The sequence below is a fragment of the Gigantopelta aegis genome, chromosome 9 (assembly GCF_016097555.1).
Source record: "Gigantopelta aegis isolate Gae_Host chromosome 9, Gae_host_genome, whole genome shotgun sequence".
Lineage (NCBI taxonomy): Eukaryota > Metazoa > Mollusca > Gastropoda > Neomphalida > Peltospiridae > Gigantopelta > Gigantopelta aegis.
This window is the reverse complement of record NC_054707.1, coordinates 40,833,539-40,858,115: the sequence shown is the minus strand read 5'-3', so window position 1 is coordinate 40,858,115 and position 24,577 is coordinate 40,833,539. Positions and strand designations below refer to the sequence as shown.

Genomic DNA, 24,577 nt, shown 5'->3' with positions numbered 1-24,577 from the left:
TTGTAAAGGGTATTAATAAAGGGTATCATTGTCAATAAGTGCTGGTCTTGACCTAATTAATTTGTCTCAGCCCAAGTTATGACGGAGTTGTAAAGGGTATTAATAAAGGGTATCATTGTCAATAAGTGCTGGTCTTGACCTAATTAATTTGTCTCAGCCCAAGTTATGACGGAGTTGTAAAGGGTATTAATAAAGGGTATCATTGTCAATAAGTGCTGGTCTTGACCTAATTAATTTGTCTCAGCCCAAGTTATGACAGAGTTGTAAAGGGTATTAATAAAGGGTATCATTGTCAATAAGTGCTGGTCTTGACCTAATTAATTTAGGGTTCCCTGTCATGTGCAAGTACAGGCAGGGCTAGCTCTGGATGAGCAGACAATTTCACCAAATTATCTATTAAACTTAAAAAGTTGCAAAAACCCAATTATTTTGTGTCAAAATATCAATTATTACCTCAAATTATTTTTCCCAATTAGAATAAAATTTGGCAATTGTTTTAGAAATTTGCAATTGGCGAATTCATGCGAGTGCCAAAGCTATCTCCGACAGGCTCCTGAAACCTTTCTATAGTTTTTGTAAACAATGGCACATTTAAATGCACACACTGATTAGGGTAGAAAAATATTTGAAGCAATGAACTGTCAGTATTGACAGAAATATTGTACAAAGTATTTAGAGGGGGATAGCCCCTTTCAACACTCATGGATAGTATGGGTTATTTTTGTACCGATGATTTGAGACTATAATATGGATGCACTAGAAAACACTTTACTGGTGAAAGTTTGTTTTGTTTAATGACCCCACTTGAGCACATTGATTAATTAATCATAAGTTATTGGATGTCAAACATTTGGTAATTCTGACTCAGAGGAAACCCGCTACATTTTTCCTAATGCAGCAAGGGATTTTTTTATATGCACTTTCCCACAGACAGGAAAGCACATACCAAGGCCTTTGTCCAGTTGTGGTGCACTGGTTGGAATGAGAAAAACCCCAATCAGCTGAATGGATCCACTGAGGTGGTTTGATCCTGTGACGCACACACTTCAAGCGAGCACTCAACCGACTGAGCTAAATTCCGCTCCTTTTACTGGTGAATGCAGACAATGTCATTCTAAAGTGGCTTATTATGGTTGTGATTTAACACATGTTGCTGCTAAATAAATATATGGCTGCAACAGGGCTTGTAATTTAGAATGTGTCACCTATGGCAATTTTAAAAGATTTTTTTACTAAAATCAATTTCAAACCCTTAACTTCAGCAACAAAGAAACACAAAAGTAAAAACCAGAAATTATCCCTTCAACCAGCGTCAATAGATTTTATTCAGCTGCAAAAAAAATGCAGTTGGTGAAAACCCTGACCTACGGCAATTCGTATTGATTGCAGCTACAACAGTTGCTGTTGATGCCACCATTATATTTAAGCCCTACTGCAGAGATGCAAAAGATTGCAGAGATTGCATTATATGCAGGATTTTGAATCTCTGTATTAGATGGGACGTAGCCCAGTTGTAAAGCGGCTGCTTGATGTGTGGTCAGTTTGGGATCGATGCTCATCTGTGGGCCCACTGGGCTATTTTTCATTCCAGCCAGTGCAGCACAACTGGTATATCCTGTAATGGATGGTGCATATAAAATATCCTTTGCTACTGAAGAAAAAACGTAGCTGGTTTCCTTTCTAAGACTATATGTCAAAATTACCAAATGTTTGACATCCAATAACTGATGATTAATAAATCTATGTGCTCTAGTGGTGTCATTAAACAAAACAAACTTAACTTTTATCCTTTCAGCCATGTTTGTTGAATAAATGTTTAACAATCATTCATGTTTGTCAATTTTGTGGTTTGTGTAATCCGCTACTTATTTATTCATATCGATTGCTTTGAAACATGTCAGCTACTGCTGTCGACATATTCATTTGTATGTGCATATTGCATAATGATTATATTTTGTCTAGGTTTTTTATTTTTTTTTTTTTATTCTCACAAACTTAATGGCGACAGCAATGTCATCAACTATTGTATTTTCCTCAACATTAAGTATTCATGTTAGCTCCATTTTTCACACAAACTACATATAAATGATCAGTAGAACTTGGTTTAAATGTCAGTAAAACTCGATTTATACATGTAGTTGAACCTATGGCTGTTCACCTCGATGCATGTTAAAACTGAAGTGACCAAAAACATTTATTAAATTTAATTTTTATTACATTTAAAAAAAAGATTGATCATGAATTTTACAATTTTAAAAACATAAAATTAATTCACTTTTTAAAAACAAACCATGCATTGATATGAACATCTGTCTATGGGCGCAATAATGATTGTTACCAAATCAGTGTATGTGTGGGTTTGGGTAATTTTTGGCATGCTATCAGAAAACTGTTCAAGCATGCCTGTCGTGGGCACAACTTCTGACATCAGTTTAGGGTAGGTGGGACCTTTTTATTTCATGGAATTCTTGTTTGTTGGTTATTATCAAAATAAAATAAAAATAAAATGCAAAGCATTTTACATTACATACTGATTTATACTACTCAAAAGAATTTAAGGGTCAGACGATATTTTCGACATTATTTTCTGAATGTCAATTATATTAGCTAGACCATAATGTCACGCATGGTATTGTTCCATTTTGACGAAAGTGGGTCTAAGCAACCCATAAATGAATTAAAATCCACTGTCATTGACACTGTCGACTAGTTCTAATGGCGAAAACATGCTTACATTTGCACGTAAATTAGGGTGAAAGCGAAAGGTCTGCTAAGTGCCCATAACTTGCTTTTTCACAAAGCGCTTCATTTGCACGCTTTGCACGTGTATTCCATGTTCCCAATGCTGAATTTCGGTATAATTGGAGCTTGCATTCGTGTACGGTGCACACTCCAAATTCGACAATGGTACGACTTCAACTGACTATCGAAGATCGAGGAAGGGCTATTGCTTGGCTTCAGGATGGCAATACGCAAAGAAATGTTGCTCTGAGACTTGGTGTCAGTCAGAGTGTCGTTGGCCGACTGTGGCAACGGTACCAAGCAACGAATTCTGTTCGAAATCGTCCACGTTCGGGAAGACCCCGAAGCACTACAAATAGAGAGGACCGCTACATCACCAATATGGCTTTACATCAACGCACAACCACTGCACGCCGATTACGTGACAATCTGCGGACTGCGACTGGAACTCAAGTGTCTGATCAAACCATACGCAATCGTCTGAGAGCCAATAATCTACGCTGCCATCGCCAGGCTGTTCGACCACCACTCCTACCACATCACAGAACGGCCAGACGTCACTGGTGCACACTTCATCTGCGGTGGCCAGTGGGGTCAAGTGATGTTCACTGATGAGTCCAGGTTTAGTCTCCAGTTCAACGACGGTCGGGTTCGTGTCTGCAGACGTCCTGGGGAGCGCTTCGCTGACGTTAACGTTAGACAACGTCACCGGTTCGGTGGTGGCAGCGTCATGGTGTGGGGCGGCATCTCTATCCACCACAGGACCCCTCTCTATGTGGTGGATGGCAATCTGAATGGAATCCGCTATCTGAATGAGATTATCCGGCCGTTGGTTCTCCCAGGCCTTCAGCAGATTGGCGGCGGGGCAGTTCTGCAGGATGACAATGCCAGACCCCACCGCGCCAGGGTGGTAACGGACTTTCTCAGACAACAAGGTATCGCCAGGATGGATTGGCCAGCATATTTGCCTGACTTGGCCCCAATAGAGCACGCCTGGGACGAATTAGGCAGGAGAGTTCGGGATAACCATGCCCCTCCGGCCAACCTTCATGATCTGGGTCAACTTCTTATGGCAGAGTGGCAGGCCATTCCCCAAGAGTTCTTCAGACGTCTGATCAACAGCATGAGGCAACGATGTGTCGAGTGTATTCGCGCCAGGGATGGATTCACATACTATTAAACGAATGTTCTAATGTGTAAAATCCATGTTTGACAACCTTCAACTTTGACAGCATGTCATGTGACTTTCTTGTATACAGTAACGTTTATTTGTGGGGTTTTTGTAAATATGGAACAATAAATTAAATTTTTGGTGTAGTTTACATCATCAATCTAATACACTCTGAAACTTATTTGGTTATAAATTTTTGACCCTTAAATTCTTTTGAGTAGTATATATGCAAAACCTCTGAGGAATATGGGAGCCTTTTGTGTCACCTGAATAAGCGTGGTAGTTATTTTTGGCTTTAATACGGGCGCTACATACATGTACATAATTTGCAGTGTTTTTTGGCTCTTGTCCACACAGGTATTACAACCATTGAGTCATGCTTATTTTTATCACCTGCTGAGATAGATTGCTATTTAATCATCAAACAGTGTGTGCTAAGAAATTTACTCTGCATTAGTTAGCACATTGTTATGTGGAAGTAAGAATCGGGATGTGTTTATGGAAGGTCAATATATTCTAGGTGGTGTGTGCCTGTCAAAGTTTGTCCAAGCCAAATTAGCGACTAACATACATTGTAGTATCAGAGCTTTCAGCCTGAATGACAGGGCACACTGTAAAGTGTAATTGTTAAAAGAAATTACTATTACACAGTATATTGGGGTGGGGGTGGGGGTGGAGGGGCAGATGCTCTAGTCTTGTATTTAATTTTAACTCAAAACAGATAAATTTTTTATGAATGTATTGCTAATTGTATACAGAGTTGGCTAAGGTTTAAAACTGATGTTTCCAGTATATTTTTAATATTGAAGCATTTAGAATACAACGTTTATTCATCTGACCCACATATAGTTTTACAGACTTTTTTTTATAATTCTTCAAAATATTGAGATGAAATTTTGAATAGAGTTTTCATATAAAGAGTTACAGATCACGTTTGACTTTCATGGGGATTGGCCCATTTTTGAGAGTTATGGCCCTTGAATGTAGGAAATATGAATATTTGTTGGGCCTGGTATGGGGAAATATGTATTCATGTATTGCTTTAGCAATAGTCTCAGAATACTTGTTGAAGTACAGTAAAGTACTCTTGTAATGAACTGTAAGGGACTAGACACATTAGTTTGTTATAGCAGTATTTTGTTATACACATTTGCAGGCAGTTAACCATTTTCATTCAGGAAATCGGCCATTTTGGATTTTTTAAATTTAAACACAAGAATGCAAGTGCAGTCAGTTTAGATACATTGGCCTTAATGCTACTGAGACTGGCCTCGGTGGCGTCATGGCAGGCCATCGGTCTACAGGCTGGTAGGTACTGGGTTCGGATCCCAGTCGAGGCATGGGATTTTTAATCCAGATACCGACTCCAAACCCTGACTGAGTGCTCCGCAAGGCTCAATGGGTAGGTGTAAACCACTTAACTGGTTCAACAAAGGCCTTGGTTTGTGCTATCCTGCCTGTGGGAAGCACAAATAAAAGATCCCTTGCTGCCTGTCGTAAAAAGAGTAGCCTATGTGGCGACAGCGGGTTTCCTCTAAAAACGTGTCAGAATGACCATATGTTTGACATCCAATAGCCGATGATAAGATAAAAAAATCAATGTGCTCTAGTGGCGTCGTTAAATAAAAACAAACTTTACTTCAATGCTACTGATTGATAAGATACAAATAAGATAAAACATGATCAGTTTATTGTATATACACTAATTTACATTGAAATTCAGTTTTGACAAACAAATTGGTTTGTTTTAACAGTTAATTTGCTATGCATAGTTCCTTCTATACATTAAATTTATTAATACTATATGGTGGGGGGGTGGGGGGGAATGGGACTTTATAATCAGTTTGTTCTATCCGGTAGTTTGTTGCAAGTGTGTTCGTTCTAAATATACTTCACTGCAACTGTATATTTGTTAGACACCAAATAGCTGTAGTTTAAAATGTGCTGAAATATCATTAAACAATTTTTTTTTAAAGTTTGTTTTGTTTAATGACACCACTAGAGCACATTGATTTATTAATCATGGGCTATCAGATGTCAAACACTTAGTAATTTTTACATATAGTCTTAGAGAGGAAACTAGCTACATTTTTGTTTTAGTAGCAAGGGATCTTTTATATGCACCATTCCACAAACAGGATAGCACATACCATGACCTTTGATATACCAGTAGTGGTGCACTGGCTAGAATGAGAAATAGCCCAATGGGCCCACCGATGGGGATCGATCCCAAACTGAGAGGGCTGTACCACTGGGCTACGTCCCGCCCCCATTAAACAATTGGTCTTTCCTTTTTCTTTAAATTGTTAATGCATCTAAAAATAGATCTTGTAGGAGTAGGGGAACTTAATTACAGTATTAATTAATTCTGGACAGATCATCTATATTTTCTCATACATACATGTATGCCACATTAGTCATTTACTAACTAATGTATCTATATCTAAGCTACCGATATGTTAATGATTTCATAAGCATTATTTTTGTAAAAGTAATTTTAAGACCTCCACTGGAATATGATGCAGTACATCATCCTACATGGAATATCCATGGTGGTTGCTTTAAGGTGCAGCTATAATGTGCTTGTTTAAATGCTAATGTGCTCTATATAGATGTATATTTGTGGTAATGCATGCGTTATTAATGCCTCTATTATGGTGATATAGCTTATAAAAAGCTATATGGTATATGCAATGCAATAATTGTTGGTTCTTGTCAAAGCTATCTTTAGAGTCATGACTCAGATATTATTTTTAAAACATACACACACCCATTCAAAGAGCAACAAAACACGTCATTTAGTTGTGTTTTTTTACGTATACATGCATTTCAAATTAATCAAGCTTTTCAAATTGACATGCTTTGGTTGTCGATTTGGAATGATTAGGTATATTTTAAAAATATATTAGCATTATAAATTCTGTGTAGACTATTTGTTATAGCTAATTATTAACCATGACCATGTACTAGTTACTACATTTGAGGCTAATTTATGTTGATGTATTGTGACACGTCATTTGGAATTCCCTGAGGGGATCTTTAAAATGTGACTAGCGTTCTGATTTAGTATTTATCGTATGTCAGCAATAAATATACACACATGTATAACTGTATGTACCGCAAGTACCCATACATGCACATGCACTGCATGAAAATACAGATCATTATACACAAGATACACCTTTACGTGTGTTGATATCAGTGGCCTACTTTCTAAACAAAATGAGGATTTTTTGTCTGCAAGTATGGGTATGGTAATTTGCATTTGTGTAATTTCATGAATATGGATTAATAATTGTAAATTCTTGTCTGTCAGTTTGTATTAATAAAAATTTTCAGTTTTATGTTTTTTTCAGAATTAATGGGCTTTTAAACAATAAATTGCCCGGTTTTATTTAAAAAATAAATAATTTCCAAAATTAATGAGGTTTTAAATAATTGGCTATTTACAATGATTTTAACCTAAAACTTCATGAATAAATAATGTAGCATCATTTGAGGTTGTGTACTTAGTGGGGTTAAGAATATGTTACTACTTGCAAAGTTTTATTTAAGTCTATTCTTAAACACTGTTTATCAAGTTTATGTATACATTATGGAGACAGTTTATATATTATATAGGATAAATATTTTCATAATTTACATATACTAGAACCTTTATTGTTATTATTCTACATCCCCAGCCTTTCCAAATTACTTAACATCCATCTGTTTTCTTAGTTTCCATTCTATTAATGGATTCGTTCCATAAAATTACAATATTTTTTCACTAAGGTCTGTCATCATAATTTGGTGTCTAGACGGATAATTTCTCCAGAGATACTTTATGTTTCATTTCTTAGGGCTATTGCAGAATTGATTACATTGGGGGGTGTTGGTGGAAATGGGGACGACAGTGTCAACTTTTATCTTTAGCTCAAATGTTAAAGGTTTGTAGTTAAATCTATGAATGTTCACCTCAGTGCATGGTTTTTGGTGGGGTTTTGTTGTTGTTTTTGTTTTTTTAATTAACAAAAATTAAATTTAAATTTACATGTACATCAGTGTTACATGATTTATAGTTGCATTTATAAATGTTCATTTCAAGATGTGTTTAAAAAAGTTTAAATTTATTATTACATTAAAATTTTAAAATGTCAAAGTTAATATAGAAAAAAAGTGTTTAATTAACCCCTCCCCTACCAAAAAAAGCAGAAAAACAAAAAAGCACACCGTCAAACAATAAATAAACATGCATGGAGGTGAACACTATCTGCAGCTACATGTATGAGTGGTAAATCAAAGATCATGATATGTGCTATCCTGTATGGGATGGGGCATATAAAAGATCCCTTGCTACTAATAAAAATGTAGCGGGTTTCCTCTCTAAGACTATATATAAAAATTACCAAATGTTTGACATCCATTAGCTGATGATTAATAAATCAATGTGCTCTAGTGGTGTCGTAAAACACTACAAACTTAGTCTACATGTATGACACCAAATACGTTTGACATCCATTAGCTGATGATTAATAAATCAATGTGCTCTAGTGGTGTCGTAAAACACTACAAACTTAGTCTACATGTATGACACCAAATACGTTTGACATCCATTAGCTGATGATTAATAAATCAATGTGCTCTAGTGGTGTCGTAAAACACTACAAACTTAGTCTACATGTATGACACCAAATATGTTTATGGTAGGCGAGACATTTAAGTTTGTTGAATTCTTGTTTTAACAATAACAACAAAAAATGTTAAGATAGTGCCTATATTTAGGATGAAATAACTTTCTGTCTCCCAAATTATTCTTAGTTTAAATAATCAGATTTATTCTTGTAACAGCATTCTCATCTTATAATGAAAAATAATACACTACACTGGTAGCTAAACGTCTTTGATGTGCATTCTATAATGATAACAGAGATAAAAATCAAATCAAATCAAATCAAATCAAATCAAATCAGTCTCACTCAACTGTATAGGAATTTGGCTGAGATCAGCACATCATTTCAAGAGTTGGAAGTTTCCAAGAGATTTGTAGCTCGCATTATAGCAGTTTGACTACATAACGTGAAACCTGTCTAAACCGGATCATGCTAGGATCTAATATTTATCTGATTTAGACAGGATCTGGTGTTTAAAGGATCACATTGTAGAATTTAGAAAATTCTGAACCCTGAAACTTGGCAAGTTTTGACAGGATTTGGGTTGGTTCAGGGTGTGGTTTAGACAGGTTTCACTGTATTTACTCTGTGTGTATGTGTGTGTGTGTGTGTGTGCACATGTGGGTGTGTGAAATGTACAGTATATGTATGTGTGTGTGATTTTTAAAATAATATTTGAAAGGCCATAGTAATTCAAATATTGTCACTTAACTACTTAATACAGATAGTTCGAGGGGATGAGACGTAGTCCAATGATAAAGTGCACACCTGATGCACAGTCAGTCTAGGATCGATCCTCATTAGTGGGCCCATTGGGCCATTTCTCATTCCAGCTAGTACACCACGACTTGTATATCAAAGGCTGTGATATGCGCTATCCTGTCTGTGGAATGATACTTGTAAGAGATCCCTTGCTACTTATTGAAAACTAAAATAGGTTTTCTCTCTAAGACTGTATGTCAGAATTACCAAATTTTTTACATCCAATAGCCGATTAATAAATCAATATGTTGTTAATAAAACAAACTTTCAGAAGTTTGACTGTTCACTGAATATATCTTTCTTTATGAAAACTTACCTTATTTAAAAATGAAGAAAAATTAATCATACACTTTTTAAATTATAATTTCAGCAACGCTACAACCGCCAGGATTCCACTTCATCACACAGCAGTTCGAGTCGTCAAGACAGCGTAGAGCACCAGGTGAACGGCGACCGGGTGAGGAGGCGGGGCAGCCAGGGCAGTCAGTCGTCTTCCCAGGGAGGTTACCCGCCTGTGTCTACAGTCCACCCCAGCATTGTGAGGCGTGATTCTTTTGAGATGCCCCCTAGGACTATTATCGATTCTCCACGACCAACACGGTCAAGATCGTTGCACAAAACTGCCAGTGACAGCAATGTTCCGCGACGTGGTGGCAGTTGTCGGGTACACGATGCCGGCATTGCTTTACAAGATGACAACTGTAATGTTCTACGGAATGTGCACCACCCGCGACAACGCAGTTTTCCCGAGCAGTCATCGTTTGCTACGCACTACGAACAAGAAGGGTTCCCCACTTCAGTGGCATACGTACGACCAGATAATTACTCCCCCGATGTTTTACGGGGTCACGAACGGTTGTACAGCCCCGATCTTCGGGGACGGGACGAGTATTTAGCTTTCAGTCAGGACATTGTCAACCAACAGGGTAACGTGAGCCCCGTGCCTCATAAGACAAAGTTACGCTTCCCTCGCACGAACCCAGCCTACATTGGCGTGTCGCAAAGGGACGGACAGAGGGCGTACAAGAAAATTAACGTCGAGGTCCAGTCAGGCTACGACGTCCCGATATTCCAGGATCCCATGGTTTCCAGCATGGGAATCCAGACCTCGCAGTCGTACACGGACAATCCGGAGAACTACAACATATACCACCGGCACGAGCGTTCCGACAGCGACACGTCGCACTCGTCCAACCGCATGTACCCAGTCTTCTGCGACCGCACGGACAGCCAGGCATCGTACTCGTCGTCGCGGAACCGCGAGCTCTCCGACAGCCAGTCATCGCAAGGGTCGATACGGAACATGTCGGACACCCAGTCGTCGGCTGGGTCATTACGGAACCTACAGGACAGCGCAGTGTCCGTGCAGGACAGCGTGTCATCGAAGGGCTCGTCGCGGAGTGCCAGCCAGTTCGCGGCTCACGAACGCTCGGCCAGTCAGCTGTCGCAGCGGTCCGTCAGCGGCATCAGCAGCTGCGACAACGAACACAATCCCGAGTATGCAAATGTGCCAATCACGATGCCGAAGATGCCATCGGAGTTTCCGCCGATGTACGATCAGAATAACTACAAGTACTCCTACCAGTCGAGAAACAGGATACAGGACTCTGAAGGTGAGCGTGTTGTAATGATTGTATTTTGTGTACATGTATTTTTATTGGGATTAATTGTTTTCTCATGTGCAGAGCAGGACGTTTTTTTGGAGTCCTAACTGAATTTTTAATGACGTAAAACACATACAGTATGCATCACATTATCATGACATTAAAGACTCTATTAGAGTCTTGCGTCTAGACTCTAAAGGTTTTATAAGCACCAGGGCCCGTGCTTATAAAACGTTTAAGAATTCAGACTCAGTCTCCAATGACGTGACACGCATACCGTTTGTATGGCATTGCCATGACGTTCACATCTCAGACTCTTATTAGAGTCTCGAGTCTACACTCTAAAAGTTTTATAATCACCAGGCCTGGCCTGGGCCTAGATTTTCAAAGCTATCTTAGTGCTATGATATTGTAAAACTGCCGTAGGCTATGGCATGTGCTGTAGTGACGTCATAGTGATGGTTTTACGATAACCTAGTGTAAGATATCTTCGAAACTGTAGCCAGTCCTGTAGTCGTAGGAATTTCAACTACTATATCTAGATTTTGGGGGTGGGGGGTGGGGGGAGAGTACAATCTCCAGTGTCGGGGTGGCACAGTCGTTAGTGGCACAAGCCTCATTTTTATCTTTATATAGAGTAGGACCAAAAAACATACATTTTCATCCTCAAGTGGTTCCTGTGTTCGATCTGACATGAACTAAAACTGACTCAGTTCAATGACTTACACATGGCCTTTTGACAGCTAGTAAAGACACTGACCGGTGTCATTAAGCAGTGTATTATTTCTGTGACCATTAGATTTTATTTTTTTTAATCATTAAATTACACATTACATAAAACTTCTTGCTACAGTTATTCATTTTCAGGAGCATTGGAAGCAATTAAAAGTTTGTACGGCCATGAAAGCAAAGTGTATGATGAGATCTATGCTATGCTAGCATCATAGGAATAGAAAAAGCGCTCCGATGCCCCTGATTTTGACAAAACCAATTTGTTTACAGTCATCCTGGTATTTGGATCGGCTCAAAATGCATTTTTTGTGAATCAGAAAAGGTGGTTCCTTTGGAAATTAGTATCAGTGACCTTAATTAGTAAGATGAAAAGAAACAAATCCCACCTTCATTTGCATGTGACATGAATGTGACCTGAATGTGACCTGAATCTCCATGTTACACAGTTTGGTTCGCCAGAGGCTAAATATGTAATGATAGGAGTGTAAAACCAGATAGGATTATGGATTAACATTTCTGTATGTTCAATAAGTCAGCATTATCTCAAATGACTTTTAACATGAAATAAATTTACAATTTCAGCATAACATTAAAATCAGTGGGTAGGGATGGGGGTGTACTGGCTGATTTTAAAATGTTAATAAATATTTTGTGTGTCCTTATTCTATTCATGTATTTAATTGAAGAAACACTGAGGTAAAAATATCATCAACTACAAATATACAATTTCTAAAATAGTTATTTTAAACTGGCAAATTGGTTCTTGGGCCTAGCCATTTAAGTCTATATGTTTTTTATTTAATTATTAAAATTATATGTACTAATGATATTGACAGTGGAAAGCTGTAAATTACATATGGGAATCAATTTTTAAAATAATAATTTTTATAATAATGAGCCTTGATCATTTACCCCTCCCCATTTCATTTAGTGGCAAGGGTCCTGCCTAGAGTTCATCACAAAGTCATCAGAACTTGTATACTAAAATAGGAAGTACCGTAGTTCCTCTAATATGCACCTTGGAGCTTATTCCTTTAAAAAAGGTTGCAGATACACTGCTTATTTGAGGTCTTGGCAATTATATTTTCAAGCTAATTTCAATATTTATTTTTAAATTTTAAATTCAAACTGCAACAAAATTCAAACAGAAAACACAAAATAATGAACAAATTAACATATGCTTGTGCTGTTTTACTTAATCTTTAGACTACTGGATTAATTTTGAACAAAAACCACGTTGAGTGGGTACAAGTTTATAATTTTTACTCACATATAGTCACTTAAATGTTTTATAAATACATGAAATAAAGTTCATATATGAATCGGTAAGTATTATTTTTTTATTTTTTTTTGTAATTTTTATTATTTTTAGATCGGCTAATGGTGATTAAAATTAGGCAAAAAAAATCGAAAAAGTTGCATTTACTTACGGGCATTTGTGGTCAGCTGTCCAGTATTTATGTCCATTATTCCTGATAACAGTGGTTTTCTGAACAGAATTTTTTTTAAAACCTGAACTGCGATTCATATTGCAATATTTGGTAATTTTCGTAAAACGATCAAATTTATTATCAAATTAGTTGTCACAATCAGCTATTGATCCCTGAAAAAAACCATGACGTGCCGCCATTGTTGTCATGCGAACATACTTGCCGAAAACCACTTTTTGAACTCAAAATTTCAAGGCATTTTCAATTGAAAAAATCAAAACAAAAGCCACCATTTTGAAAAAAAATCTTTTTGTCTTTTATTATATTTCCGTTTCCGGTGAGTGTTGTGTGCAAAACGGCGGGAAATATGAATTGGGGAATGCACTGTATACAGTATCCAGTATACAGTATGTTGACTGACGTGATGTCGGGCGAGATATCTTGCCTGCAGTACACAGAAGGTTAATATGACATGAAAGTCACTGTTGAATTTGTTCTTACTCATAGGTCTACACTTTTCATGCTTATTGAAAACCCAACACTTACAAGGCACGGCGGAAGCAAGTAGACTGGTGGGGAGGGGGCTGACTGAGATCGCAAAGCAAAGTTTTAGGGGGGTTTGGTGGTATGCTCTTCTGTAAAATTTTGAAAACTAGATGTCCCAAAATGCAATTTTCTGCATTCTATAAATAAAATTTATCTCTGCCTTAAGATTTACTACCAATAATATTTTTGATTCAGCTTACTAGATGCCCGTTATTTCTTTCTTTTAAAATGCTAATGAATAGACAGGCACTTATTGAGGCCCAGCGTGTATTAGAGGAAATACAGTACTGTTCCAAATGTTTACAATAAAACATTGTTTTACTCTCGTTACTGATTTTATGACAAGTGATAATGGCACATTCTTGATCCCTGTTACAGAGCAATGCAAACATTGAAAAAATTACTTGTACTTGTAAGTATTAAAAATCAGAGAACTACTGGTAATGCAGCATGAAAAATACATCGGCTATTGGGTGTCAAAGGTATACATTACAGATCTTAATGAATGAATTATTGATTGAATGAATGAATTGATTAATTTTGCCTTTCGGCTGACAAAAGCTCTCAAATAGCCTAATGTTTTGCTCAGTTGATAGTTCTTGTGGCTTGAGACTACATGTCAAAATTACCAAATGTTTGACATCCAATAGTCAGTGATTAATAAATCAGTGTGCTCTAGTAGTGTTGCTTAGCGGGACAAACTTTATAAAGTTGAATGATGGTTCCATATAAATCATTTGATTTTAATGGTAACTAAGATTTGTTGAAAGTATTTGACTTACACTAAATTTTAAAACCTTTCTCAATAACTTAAAGATCAGTTTCGTCATATACATGTATTAGTAATAAAAACCCCAAACATGCATGGGTCATAACTGAAATGTTCATCCGATGAGACTAAATTTACTAACATGGGATTTTTTTTACTATCTTTAAATACATTTTGGGGGAATTGTGAAATCACATGATTACATGTGCATACAATGATACATACATGTATACATATTCGTCATTGTTGTGTTTACATGACTCCGGCACTTAAAATATTCACGTGAACATTGCATATTTCAAATTATTGTATTCAATGAAGTATGCTTCTAAATATAATGCAGTGTTAACTTTCAAATACAGTCAAACCTGTCTGTAAAGGCCAAAAACACACAAATCAATATTATAAATAGGTGGTCTTTATAAGGAGATCAAATACACAGGCTTAAGTATTTAGGGAATGTCTTCAGAGTGACTTTGTAGATGGGTGGGTGCTATACAGTGTGCTTGTTATAGCCGGGTTGACTGCTTAGGTTATCACAAGAGGAAGAACTTACTCTTTAATGAGTCACTGGAATTGCCGTACACATCAGTGTGAGAATCATGTGGGTTTAAAATAGGAAATGGTTGCTAATAAATATGTTTCCCATGCTTGTGTGCATTGTTTAAATAATGGAAATAGCCTTCATGTTATGAGGACTGTTCTGTCTGACATTCGTCTAAACATGATATACATGTATACAGTCTTTGAAATGGGTACGTTTTTCTTTGTCCTTTTTTCTTCTTCTTCTTTATTTTTCATTTCTTTTTACTGATTTACTGTTTAATGATTTTATATTAATGCTCTGAAAGTGGAGAGTGTCTGACTTGTTTAGATGTGTATTTTACTAAAAAAGAAAATACTGACAAGATTTTATTGTTTCATAAATAGTAGGATTTCTTATGTAGTAAGGTATTTTGTTATTGTTAAAAATTATGTAAAAACAGTTTTATAAACATTAGAATATCTACTTCTAGAAATGCTTTGTTTTTGGTAAAATCCGTTTCTGAAATCAACATTTTAGAGGCCATCTTGAAACCTCCAATTTTTCAACAATAACAACATAAAAAACACCTCATTATTTTACATGCTATATTTAATTTTTTTTTTTTTTTTACACATTTGACAATAGCCTAAATCCTGGTGTAATAATGGCATTTTCACTGCAGGTACTCAAGATCTGGGCTTCGAAGAGCCGGACAACAGCAGTGCGTTTTCGTCTAATTCTCCACGACAGTTTATACAGCCCTCTCCAACCCCTGCTCAACTGGAAATCTTACATGCGTCGCTGAGGAAGAAACGGTTGCCGGAGAAACATGAGATGCCCATTTCTGTGAGTCCGAGCCTGGACAAAAACCAGGTGTTGCAGGCCGACCTGTCTCAGCAGCGTCCCCAGTCGATGGTGGTCGCATCGCAGTCAGACGCAAACATGTCCATGAGTCCCAGCTCAGGCTCTCTCAGCAGACAGGTGGCTGTTTAACATTTATTAAGTCCCCTAGGTTTTGTCTTCGTCTGTCTCTGTCCTACATTTCATTCATTTCATTTCAACTTATTTTCATGCTTATGTCCAATTACAGTTCAAGCAGGCTGTCCTGGGCACATACCTCAGCTATCTGGGCTGTCTTGTTCAAGACAGTGGGTTAGTTGTTAGTGTTTAGTGAGAGTAAAGAGGGTGTAGTGGTCTTACACCTACCTATTGAGTCATTAAAACTCACTCTGGATGGGAGCCGGTACCGGGCTGCGAACCCTATACCTACAAGCCTTATGTCCGATGGCTTAACCACGACACCACCAAGGCTGGTTTTGTCTTTGTCTGTCTATCTGTCCCACATAGTTGCCCAAACTTTTTTTCACAACGTCTCAAAATATTGAGCTGAAATTTTATATAGCTTTATAATGCACTGTTACAGATCATGTTTGATTTTTCATGAGGATTAGCCCATGTTTTACACAGTTATGGCCCTTGACCTTGGATGTAGGTGAGGCCAGCCTTAAAAATATTTGCAGTCATTTCTCTTTTTTTATTTCCCCCTTTTGTTTCCATTATGAAATGAAAATAAAATAGCAAAAACTATAAAAGTAACAGACCTATTGCTACACAATGTAAAATGAAATGTTTCATGTAAACCAACTTTTATTTAAGGATGACCTAAGAACTTAAATTTAGATGTACATTAACTTTCTCATAAAAATCAATCATCTTATTATTTAAACAAAGGAAAGCTTTTTTGGTTCAGGATTTCAACATTAAGCTTATTAAAATTAATCATTTAGGACTTTAACATTAAGATTAAGATTAATCTCCAATAATTTTGTCTTTGAACTCAGCCGGGAATGATGTACAAATTCAGAAACATAATATAATATAAATCAATACTGAGGTTTTTTTCCATTGTGACATTACCATCACATAATTGTATAACATACTGGAACTTTGAATTGAGTGAAAAACATATTGATTCAGCATGTGTTAAATTTAGAGAGTGCTCATCTTGTTTTCTAATTTATTTATTTTAAATTATTTGCCAAGGAGGAAACCAGAGGGACCTGTCCTGTCCCCCAAAACGTAAAGTGCCTTTTTTTATAAAATAATTTGTTTAATTTTCATTGAAGTGCCCTTTTGAGGGTGTTAGTCCATGTAGCCTTTTGCTATGTCAAGTTCTACTAACAGTCTCTTTGATTTCCAGAAACTGCCGTCTGAGAGTGACATTGAGAGCTGTGCTGCACAACTAAACCGACACAAGAAGGGGCTGTTTGGCAAGAAGGTTCCACTCGGAAACATGCTCGTCTGGTCAAAGGTCAGTACCACAAAATCAGGGCTCGAAACGGCCTGTGGCCAGGTCGCCAAGTGCGACCAGTGTCCTGTTTGGGCCACTTGGATATTAAAAAATAATGGCATTAGTCGTCCAAATAATACTATTATTTGAGTGATCTACTTTAAATCTATAACATATGAGCCACTGTTAATATTTGTATTGCATCTATTTTATTCCACATTAAAATCTTGCTCGTGGTTTGTGGTTCGCTTACCACAATTTGCCAACATCCATTATTTTTTGGGCCACCATATTTTTGGGCAATTTTCTAGCCCTGTAAAATATGGACATTTATAATTATAAATATACAAAGAATTAGGACTGGTCATTGAAATAACGTTTTGTTCAGTCTTGCAGCGCAATTTTTTCTGTTCATGTTTCAGAGATTATGGTTGCTACCCGGTACACTATTCTAAAATGTTAAATAGTAATTTCTAATAAATTTTCACTGAACTGGCACCTAAATATGTAGCCTCTTTTTTGCATCAAAAGTAGGTTTTGAATAATGACCAAATATTTTATGTACCCAATATATTTGGCAGTTGCAGTTGTCGGACTTAGAGGCAAATGCTTATGAAATATGAATTTGCCAGCAAAACCTTGTATCGGTACACCTGTTTTTTCTTTAGTCATTTTGTTCAATATTAAAAATTATTACATGTATGTATAATTAACATTTGAAATAGAATAAAAAAAATTATGTATGTACATGTACTAAATGGAAAGTCACATTTATTGTGTGTGCGTGTGTGTGCGTGTGCGTGTGTGTGTGTATGTGTGTTTGTCTGTGTGTTTGTCTGTGTGTGTGTTTGTCTGTGTGTCAGTGTGTTTGCATATTAGAATTTTGATTAATTTTCTTTTCTTTTATGTGCAGTAAATACTAACAACTACTATAAAAATAAACTGATTAGTAATTGGCCATTTATAATAACATTTTGCATTTAACAATCTTTCTCCTTGGATTTTTCAGGATTTGATTCAGAAGCCCATGTTGAGAACAACTGACAGAATTGTAAAGAAGGAAGCCATTGAAGTCTTCAAACATATCCTTTTTAATAACTGATAGAGTAGTTAAACACTTAACAGTCAATGTGGTCAGTAATTATTGTGATTGATTAGCCTGCTGCACATCAAAGTAGCTACTGTAAGTCACTATTGAGTACCCAATGCAGCATAAAGCAATTGTTTTGACTTTTTTCACCGAGGGCTTCTGAGAACAACCGGCCTCAGTGGCACAGTGGTTAAGCCATCGGATTACAGGCTGGTAGGTACAGGGTTCACAGCCCAGTATCTGCTCCAATCAGAGTAAGTTCTTAAGGCCTCAATGGGTAGGTGTACGGCCACTACACCCTCTTCTCTTTCACTAAGCACTAGCCAACTAACAATTAACCCACTGTCCTGGACAAACAGCCCAGATATTTGAGGTGTGTGCCCAAGACAGCGTGCTTGAACCTTAATTGGATATAAGCACGGAAATAAGTTGAAATGAAATCTGAGAACATGGTTTATCGTTGTTTTTGTTTCAATCTTTTTTCTTCTTTTTTTAAAGCTGTAAAGAAACCAACTACTAATAATAATTTAAAAAAACTTTTATCCCCTACCACCACCCCCCCCCCCCCCCATCACATCACAAATGTGTAACAGATATATAATGGACATTGGGGGTGGGTGGGTGGGGATTAGAACATCACACATCAAGAAGACACATATGAGAATACTAGCCCATCGATGCACAAGAGATTTGGTAAAAGTCTGTTTTTGTAGCTTTATACCTCAACAATAAGCTGAGTTGTTCTCTTACTGACCTGCCTCGGTGGTGTCGTGGCAGGCCATCGGTCTACAGGCTGGTAGGTACTGGGTTCGGATCCCAGTCGAGGCATGGGATTTTTAATCCAGATACCGACTCCAAACCCTGAGTGAGTGCTCCGCAAGGCTCAATGGGTAGGTGTAAACCACTTGCACCAACCAGTGATCCATAACTGGTTCAACAAAGGCCATGATTTGTGCTATCCTGCCTGTGGGAAGCGCAAATAAAAGATCCCTTGCTGCCTGTCGTAAAAGAGTAGCCTATGTGGCGACAGCGGGTTTCCTCTAAAAAAAAATCTGTGTGGTCCTTAACCATATGTCTGATGCCATATAACCGTAAATAAAATGTGTTGAGTGCGTCGTTAAATAAAACACTTCTTTCTTTCTTTCTCTTACTGTGTCATTCAACACTCAGTCAATTCATTGCCTCGGGTGGAACACAAAATTGGTCCCTTAACTCTGATAACAAGACCCAGTATGTCATCAATTCTAATTGCTATTGTTCACCATTGTCTTCCAACTCTTTTCATAATTACATGCATTCCAACGTGTTTTAAACATAAACAGAAACTGAAGTAAATCAGTGTGTTCCAATGCTGTCTGTGTGTTGTCCTTAACGCTGTCACTGATTCAGATGTACATGGGGGACAGGAAAGGACGTCAATCACCCATGAGTCATGCACTTGAGATCGTAACCAAGGGTTGGAGTATTCCCGCCCTTCGTGATGAGATCTACATTCAGCTCTGTCGGCAGACCACAGAAAACAAGAGAGAGTGCGTTGGCTTTGGTTTTTTCTATAGCAACCAACTATATTTAGATGCCATCTTAATATTATCATAAACCATTTTGTTCAGTATTGCGTCACGATTCACTATACAAGTTTCAAAGATTGCTACATCATTCTAAACATTAAAAAGATATTGTTAATCAATTTTCAATCAGTTAATAACTGTTGCTGATAAAAATGTAGAAAATATCCCCTTTAATGTAAATTGAGTTGTATTATTAAGGCCACCTTAAATTTTCAATTTCTATTCACTTCTTCCTACTTAACTACCACCCAGAGTTACTTCCCATAACAAAATTAGAGAGAAGAAATATTTGGGAGTCCAGTTTAATAACATTTAAAGTTAAGTCTGTAATGTTCAGTAAACAAATGACACATTCTGTTCTTGTGTCTAGTGTTACAGAATATTAACAGCATTTCTTATGACAAACTTCAACTTTAATAACTATGTAATACAATTTTTCTTTTTGTACGCAATTCCCAACATACGTGTATTTATATCAATCCTATTATCTACACTGGAGTAACAATTATTGTGAACCTTTTCCAGGACAATCGGTCATTGAGTTTTATAATCAATCGTCAAACTGGTAGAGCCCATCTGATCGTTTTGCGATTACAGTCGATCATTGGAATGTACTACTTTAAGTGGCTGCATAATACAGGCGTAACTGTATTATAAGAATGTGCTAAGGTGCACCACACTGTGTTATTTCTACTAAAATTCTAACACACTCTTTTCACATACTTATGCTGCACATTCCACAGGGATTCCTGTCTAATGTAATAGGATATAAACACTTCTGTGTCCTTCCGGCTAAGTCTCTCTGATATAATTGTTGAATACTGAAAATGCAAAGGGACAAAACTCTTCAGGAATAAACAAAATTTGGTTCCAATTTGAATTATTTTTGTTCTCTTATGTTTGTGTTTTCAACATGAAGGTGATGAACCTGATAATTGTGTTGGTGGTGGTGTTGTTATTTTGCTGATGTTTATGTTGTTGTTTTTCAGAGAAAGTCTCCAGCGAGGTTGGGAACTGATGGCGATATGTCTGCACTTCTTCCCACCCACCATAATGTTTGACTCCTACCTGGAGGGATTCATCTCACGCCATCTTGATTCTTCTGATATTCTCAATGTGAGTTTCTTATCTGGTGTTTTCATCCACTTTGTAAGTGTGAAAGTGGTAAAATATGTTAATGAATCAGCAGGTCTTTTCTTTCTTTATTTTTCTGGTAAAATGCCATTTATGGTTTTGGTAGGTGTATATGAAATCAGGGTGGTAATTTACTCTATTGGTGACACTTATGAATAAGGAAAACAGTTTGCATATGAGATCAGATTGGCACATTGGATTAGGAAGATAACTTGCATCTGTCTAACTGTAATTATGTCTTTTCTTTCTTTCTTTCTTTCTTTCTTTTTAACTTATTTTTGTGCTTATATCCAATTAAGATTCAAGCAGTTTCCTTGGCACACCTCAGCTATCGGGGCTGTCTGTCCAGGACAGTGGGTTAGTTGTTAGTGGTTAGTGAGAGAGAAGAGGGTGTAGTGGTCTTACACCTCCCCTTTGAGTCATTAAAACTCACTGTAGGTGGGAGCCGGTACCGGGCTGCGAACCCTGTACCTATCAGCCTGTAGTCCGATGGCTTAACCACGACGCCACTGAGGCTGGTAATAATGTTTAATAATGAGCGCTTTGAGTAAGGGAGGTAATTTTTTATAAACAGTATAACGGTGGACATATTTGAGTAAGGAAGATACTTTTTCTCTATGATCTCATTATACAGTTCACTTCCAGGTGAGAGTTCATTAATCACAGTCCACTGTAATTCCTAATTGTGACATTTGTTGTGGTTCCCATATTCACTTCTAGTCACTGGGGAGGAATTAAAATGATTTGTATTTTCCCTCTGGCTGAATGTTTCCAATATTATTTTTTAATATTCTATATTGATGATAGGTGTACAGTGGAAGAGGTGGCCAATGCTAAATTTACAGCCTGCATTAGCACCTACAAATATTTTGATAGTCAAGAATGCATTTTAATAAGTGAGATGATTTTTACGAATTTGTTAACCTCTGAGAACACATTAAATGAATATTGCTTATTAAAAAACAAGATGAGTATATTCTGGACACATCTGAACAGGGGAGGAAAGTTGATACATTTGACTTCATAAATGTATTTGGTATTTTCAGGTGCCTATTAGCCAGTTTGCAAACCATTGTTCACACCGACTAAAACGTGCCTTGGTTACTGGTGCCAAGAAAGGCGTTAGAAAACCTACATTAGATGAGGTGGAGCAGGCCAAGGTAACCAGTCTATTTTTATTTTCATGTTGCAGTAGTTTGCATTTAGGACAAGCACAATTAATAGAATATGCTGATGAATTATTTTTTTTAAAATAAATACCATAAATCCTTAATACTCTTCTCTTTTTTTTTCCTCTTTTTTATTTTTTTTGCCATGCTCTGAAGTCCGGCCTTTGTTCAAGGCAGGCATCTCTATTCAGGGCAGGCTTCTATTTTGTAAATGCTAAAAATTTTAACAAAGCCTGGTTTTATGGTTTCTAATGGTAAGCTTCCAAACGTTTTTGTGAAAACCTCATGAGAAATCAATAATCCTTCTTCTGTTGTGGGGCGGGATTTAGCTCAGTCAGTTGAGTGCTCGCTTGAAGTGCTTGTGTTGCTGGATCGAACCACCTTGGTGGATCCATTCAACTGACTGGGTTTTTTCTTGTTCCAACTAGTCCACCACAACTGGTCAAAGGCCATAGTATGTGCTTTCCTGTCTGATGACTACGAGTCAAAATTAACAAATGTTTGATGGTTAATTCAGGTTAATTAATCAATGTGCTCTAGTGGTGTCGTTAAACAAAACAAACAAACTTTAACTTTTTTCTTCTGTTGTCACCATGTTATCATAAGGTTTTGACTCATGTAATGGAAATGACAACTTTAATGTTACCATTAACCTGACAAAGCTATAATAGCAGAAACAGGCCCTTATGTAAGGCAGGTGTCTACCCAAGGCAGGAATCTATCCTTCAGGGCTTCTAGATTATGGTAGCCCCACTCCCATGGCTAGTGATATTCAATGTTGGGCTAGTAAATAACTACCATTGCCATGCCCGACAGCTAGTGAATTGTTTTTGGTCGAATGATGCAGTTACGTCTATTTTGTAAATATGAATATCCTCCCCCTACCACCATCACTCAGTGTGTGTTTTTAAGCTCTATCTTCCTCTTCAGATGACATCCGATTATTACTATTAATTAGTAAAATTGTATTAACTTTTAAAAAGTAAAGTAGGGCTAGTGAAGTTTTAATCATGGCCAGTAAATTTGTAAAATCACTGATCCCATGGCTAGCAGATTTTATAAAAATTCTAGAAGCCCTGTATCCAAGGCAAGCATCTATTCAAGGCAGGCCTCTAAGGCTTTACTGTATATCTTTGTATTATCTCATATATTTTGTTTCTGTTGCAGATGTCGATCTTTCATCCATCCATGTTTAACAGCATGTTGGAAGACATCATGCTCATGCAGAAGGACCGATTCCCAGAACGCACGTTGCCGTGGATACAGACAACTCTGTCAGAGGAAGTGCTCAGGCTCAATGGTACTAAAACTGAAGGTATCTTCAGGTAAATGGTTTTGAATTACAACAGAACATGCATGTTGTTTTGATTATGCTGTATTCCTGGTATAAAGTTTTAATTTTTAAGATCTGATTTTTCATTTTAAAGAAAAGAAACTTATTAAGTATCCCATAATGGCAGAGCAAGCATTATTATAGTTTTCTTTCGTCACAAGCATACATCTTTTGAGTTCAAGTATCATGTTAAAAGTTTTACTTTTAGATCAGTTCCTTCCAAACTATTAGTCCTAGGTGAATAATACTTGGTTTATAGTTGCACTTATGGATGTTCAGCACTGAAAACGTTTATGGTAGGCGAGATATTTAATCTTTTTGTTATCTTATGAGCTTCGATATTGGGCCCATTGGGCTGTTTCTTGTTCTAGCCAGTGTACCATGACTGGTATATCAAAGGCTTTCCTGTTGATGGGATAGTGCATATTAAAGATCCCTTGCTACTAATGGACAATGTAGCAGATTTCCTCTCTAAGACTATAGATAAAAATTACCATATGTTTGACATCCAATACCCGATGATTGACAAATCAATTTGCTCTAGTAGTGTCATTAAACAAAGCAAACTTTTGATACTGGGGGTTCCATAATGCATTGATGTTGTGGTTTCAGAGTACCTGGAGACATAGATGAAGTGAATGCCCTGAAGACGCGGTGTAACCAGTGGATGACTCCCTCCGACTGCCCTGACCCCCACGTGCCGGCCTCGCTGCTCAAACAGTGGTACCGCGAGCTGTACGAGCCGTTGATACCGTCACGGTACTACGATGAGTGCATCGCCAATCACACGGAAACACAGGCGGCGATCGCCATCATCAACAAACTCCCGGAGATCAACAGACTGGTGCTGTCGTACCTCATACGCTTTCTGCAGGTTAGTAGAGTCAGCAATGTTAATTAAATTATTATGTCTAATGCACAGTGGTAGATTTATTGTCCCAGAGCTGTTGATCTGCAGTCTGATATTTATGAATTGTCAGTTAATGTGATCTCTTTTGTTTCAAGAGTTTTGGGATGGGGTGATACTTAATGATAATTTCATGATACTCCTTTTGCTAG

General features: G+C 37.2%; 1 protein-coding gene across 1 annotated transcript in view; it reads left to right on the top strand.

Annotated features, from left to right (window-relative positions):
* The window catches only part of LOC121381897 (rho GTPase-activating protein 39-like), a 135,691-nt gene that overhangs the window by 104,317 nt on the left and 6,797 nt on the right, over positions 1-24,577 (top strand). The window contains exons 6-14 of the mRNA XM_041511300.1: positions 9,698-10,940; positions 15,617-15,915; positions 17,135-17,245; positions 18,234-18,306; positions 19,696-19,843; positions 20,872-20,998; positions 22,063-22,176; positions 23,353-23,510; positions 24,131-24,392. Coding sequence (XP_041367234.1) covers positions 9,698-10,940; positions 15,617-15,915; positions 17,135-17,245; positions 18,234-18,306; positions 19,696-19,843; positions 20,872-20,998; positions 22,063-22,176; positions 23,353-23,510; positions 24,131-24,392 — 2,535 coding nt within the window. The remainder of the gene's footprint in view (positions 1-9,697; positions 10,941-15,616; positions 15,916-17,134; positions 17,246-18,233; positions 18,307-19,695; positions 19,844-20,871; positions 20,999-22,062; positions 22,177-23,352; positions 23,511-24,130; positions 24,393-24,577) is intronic.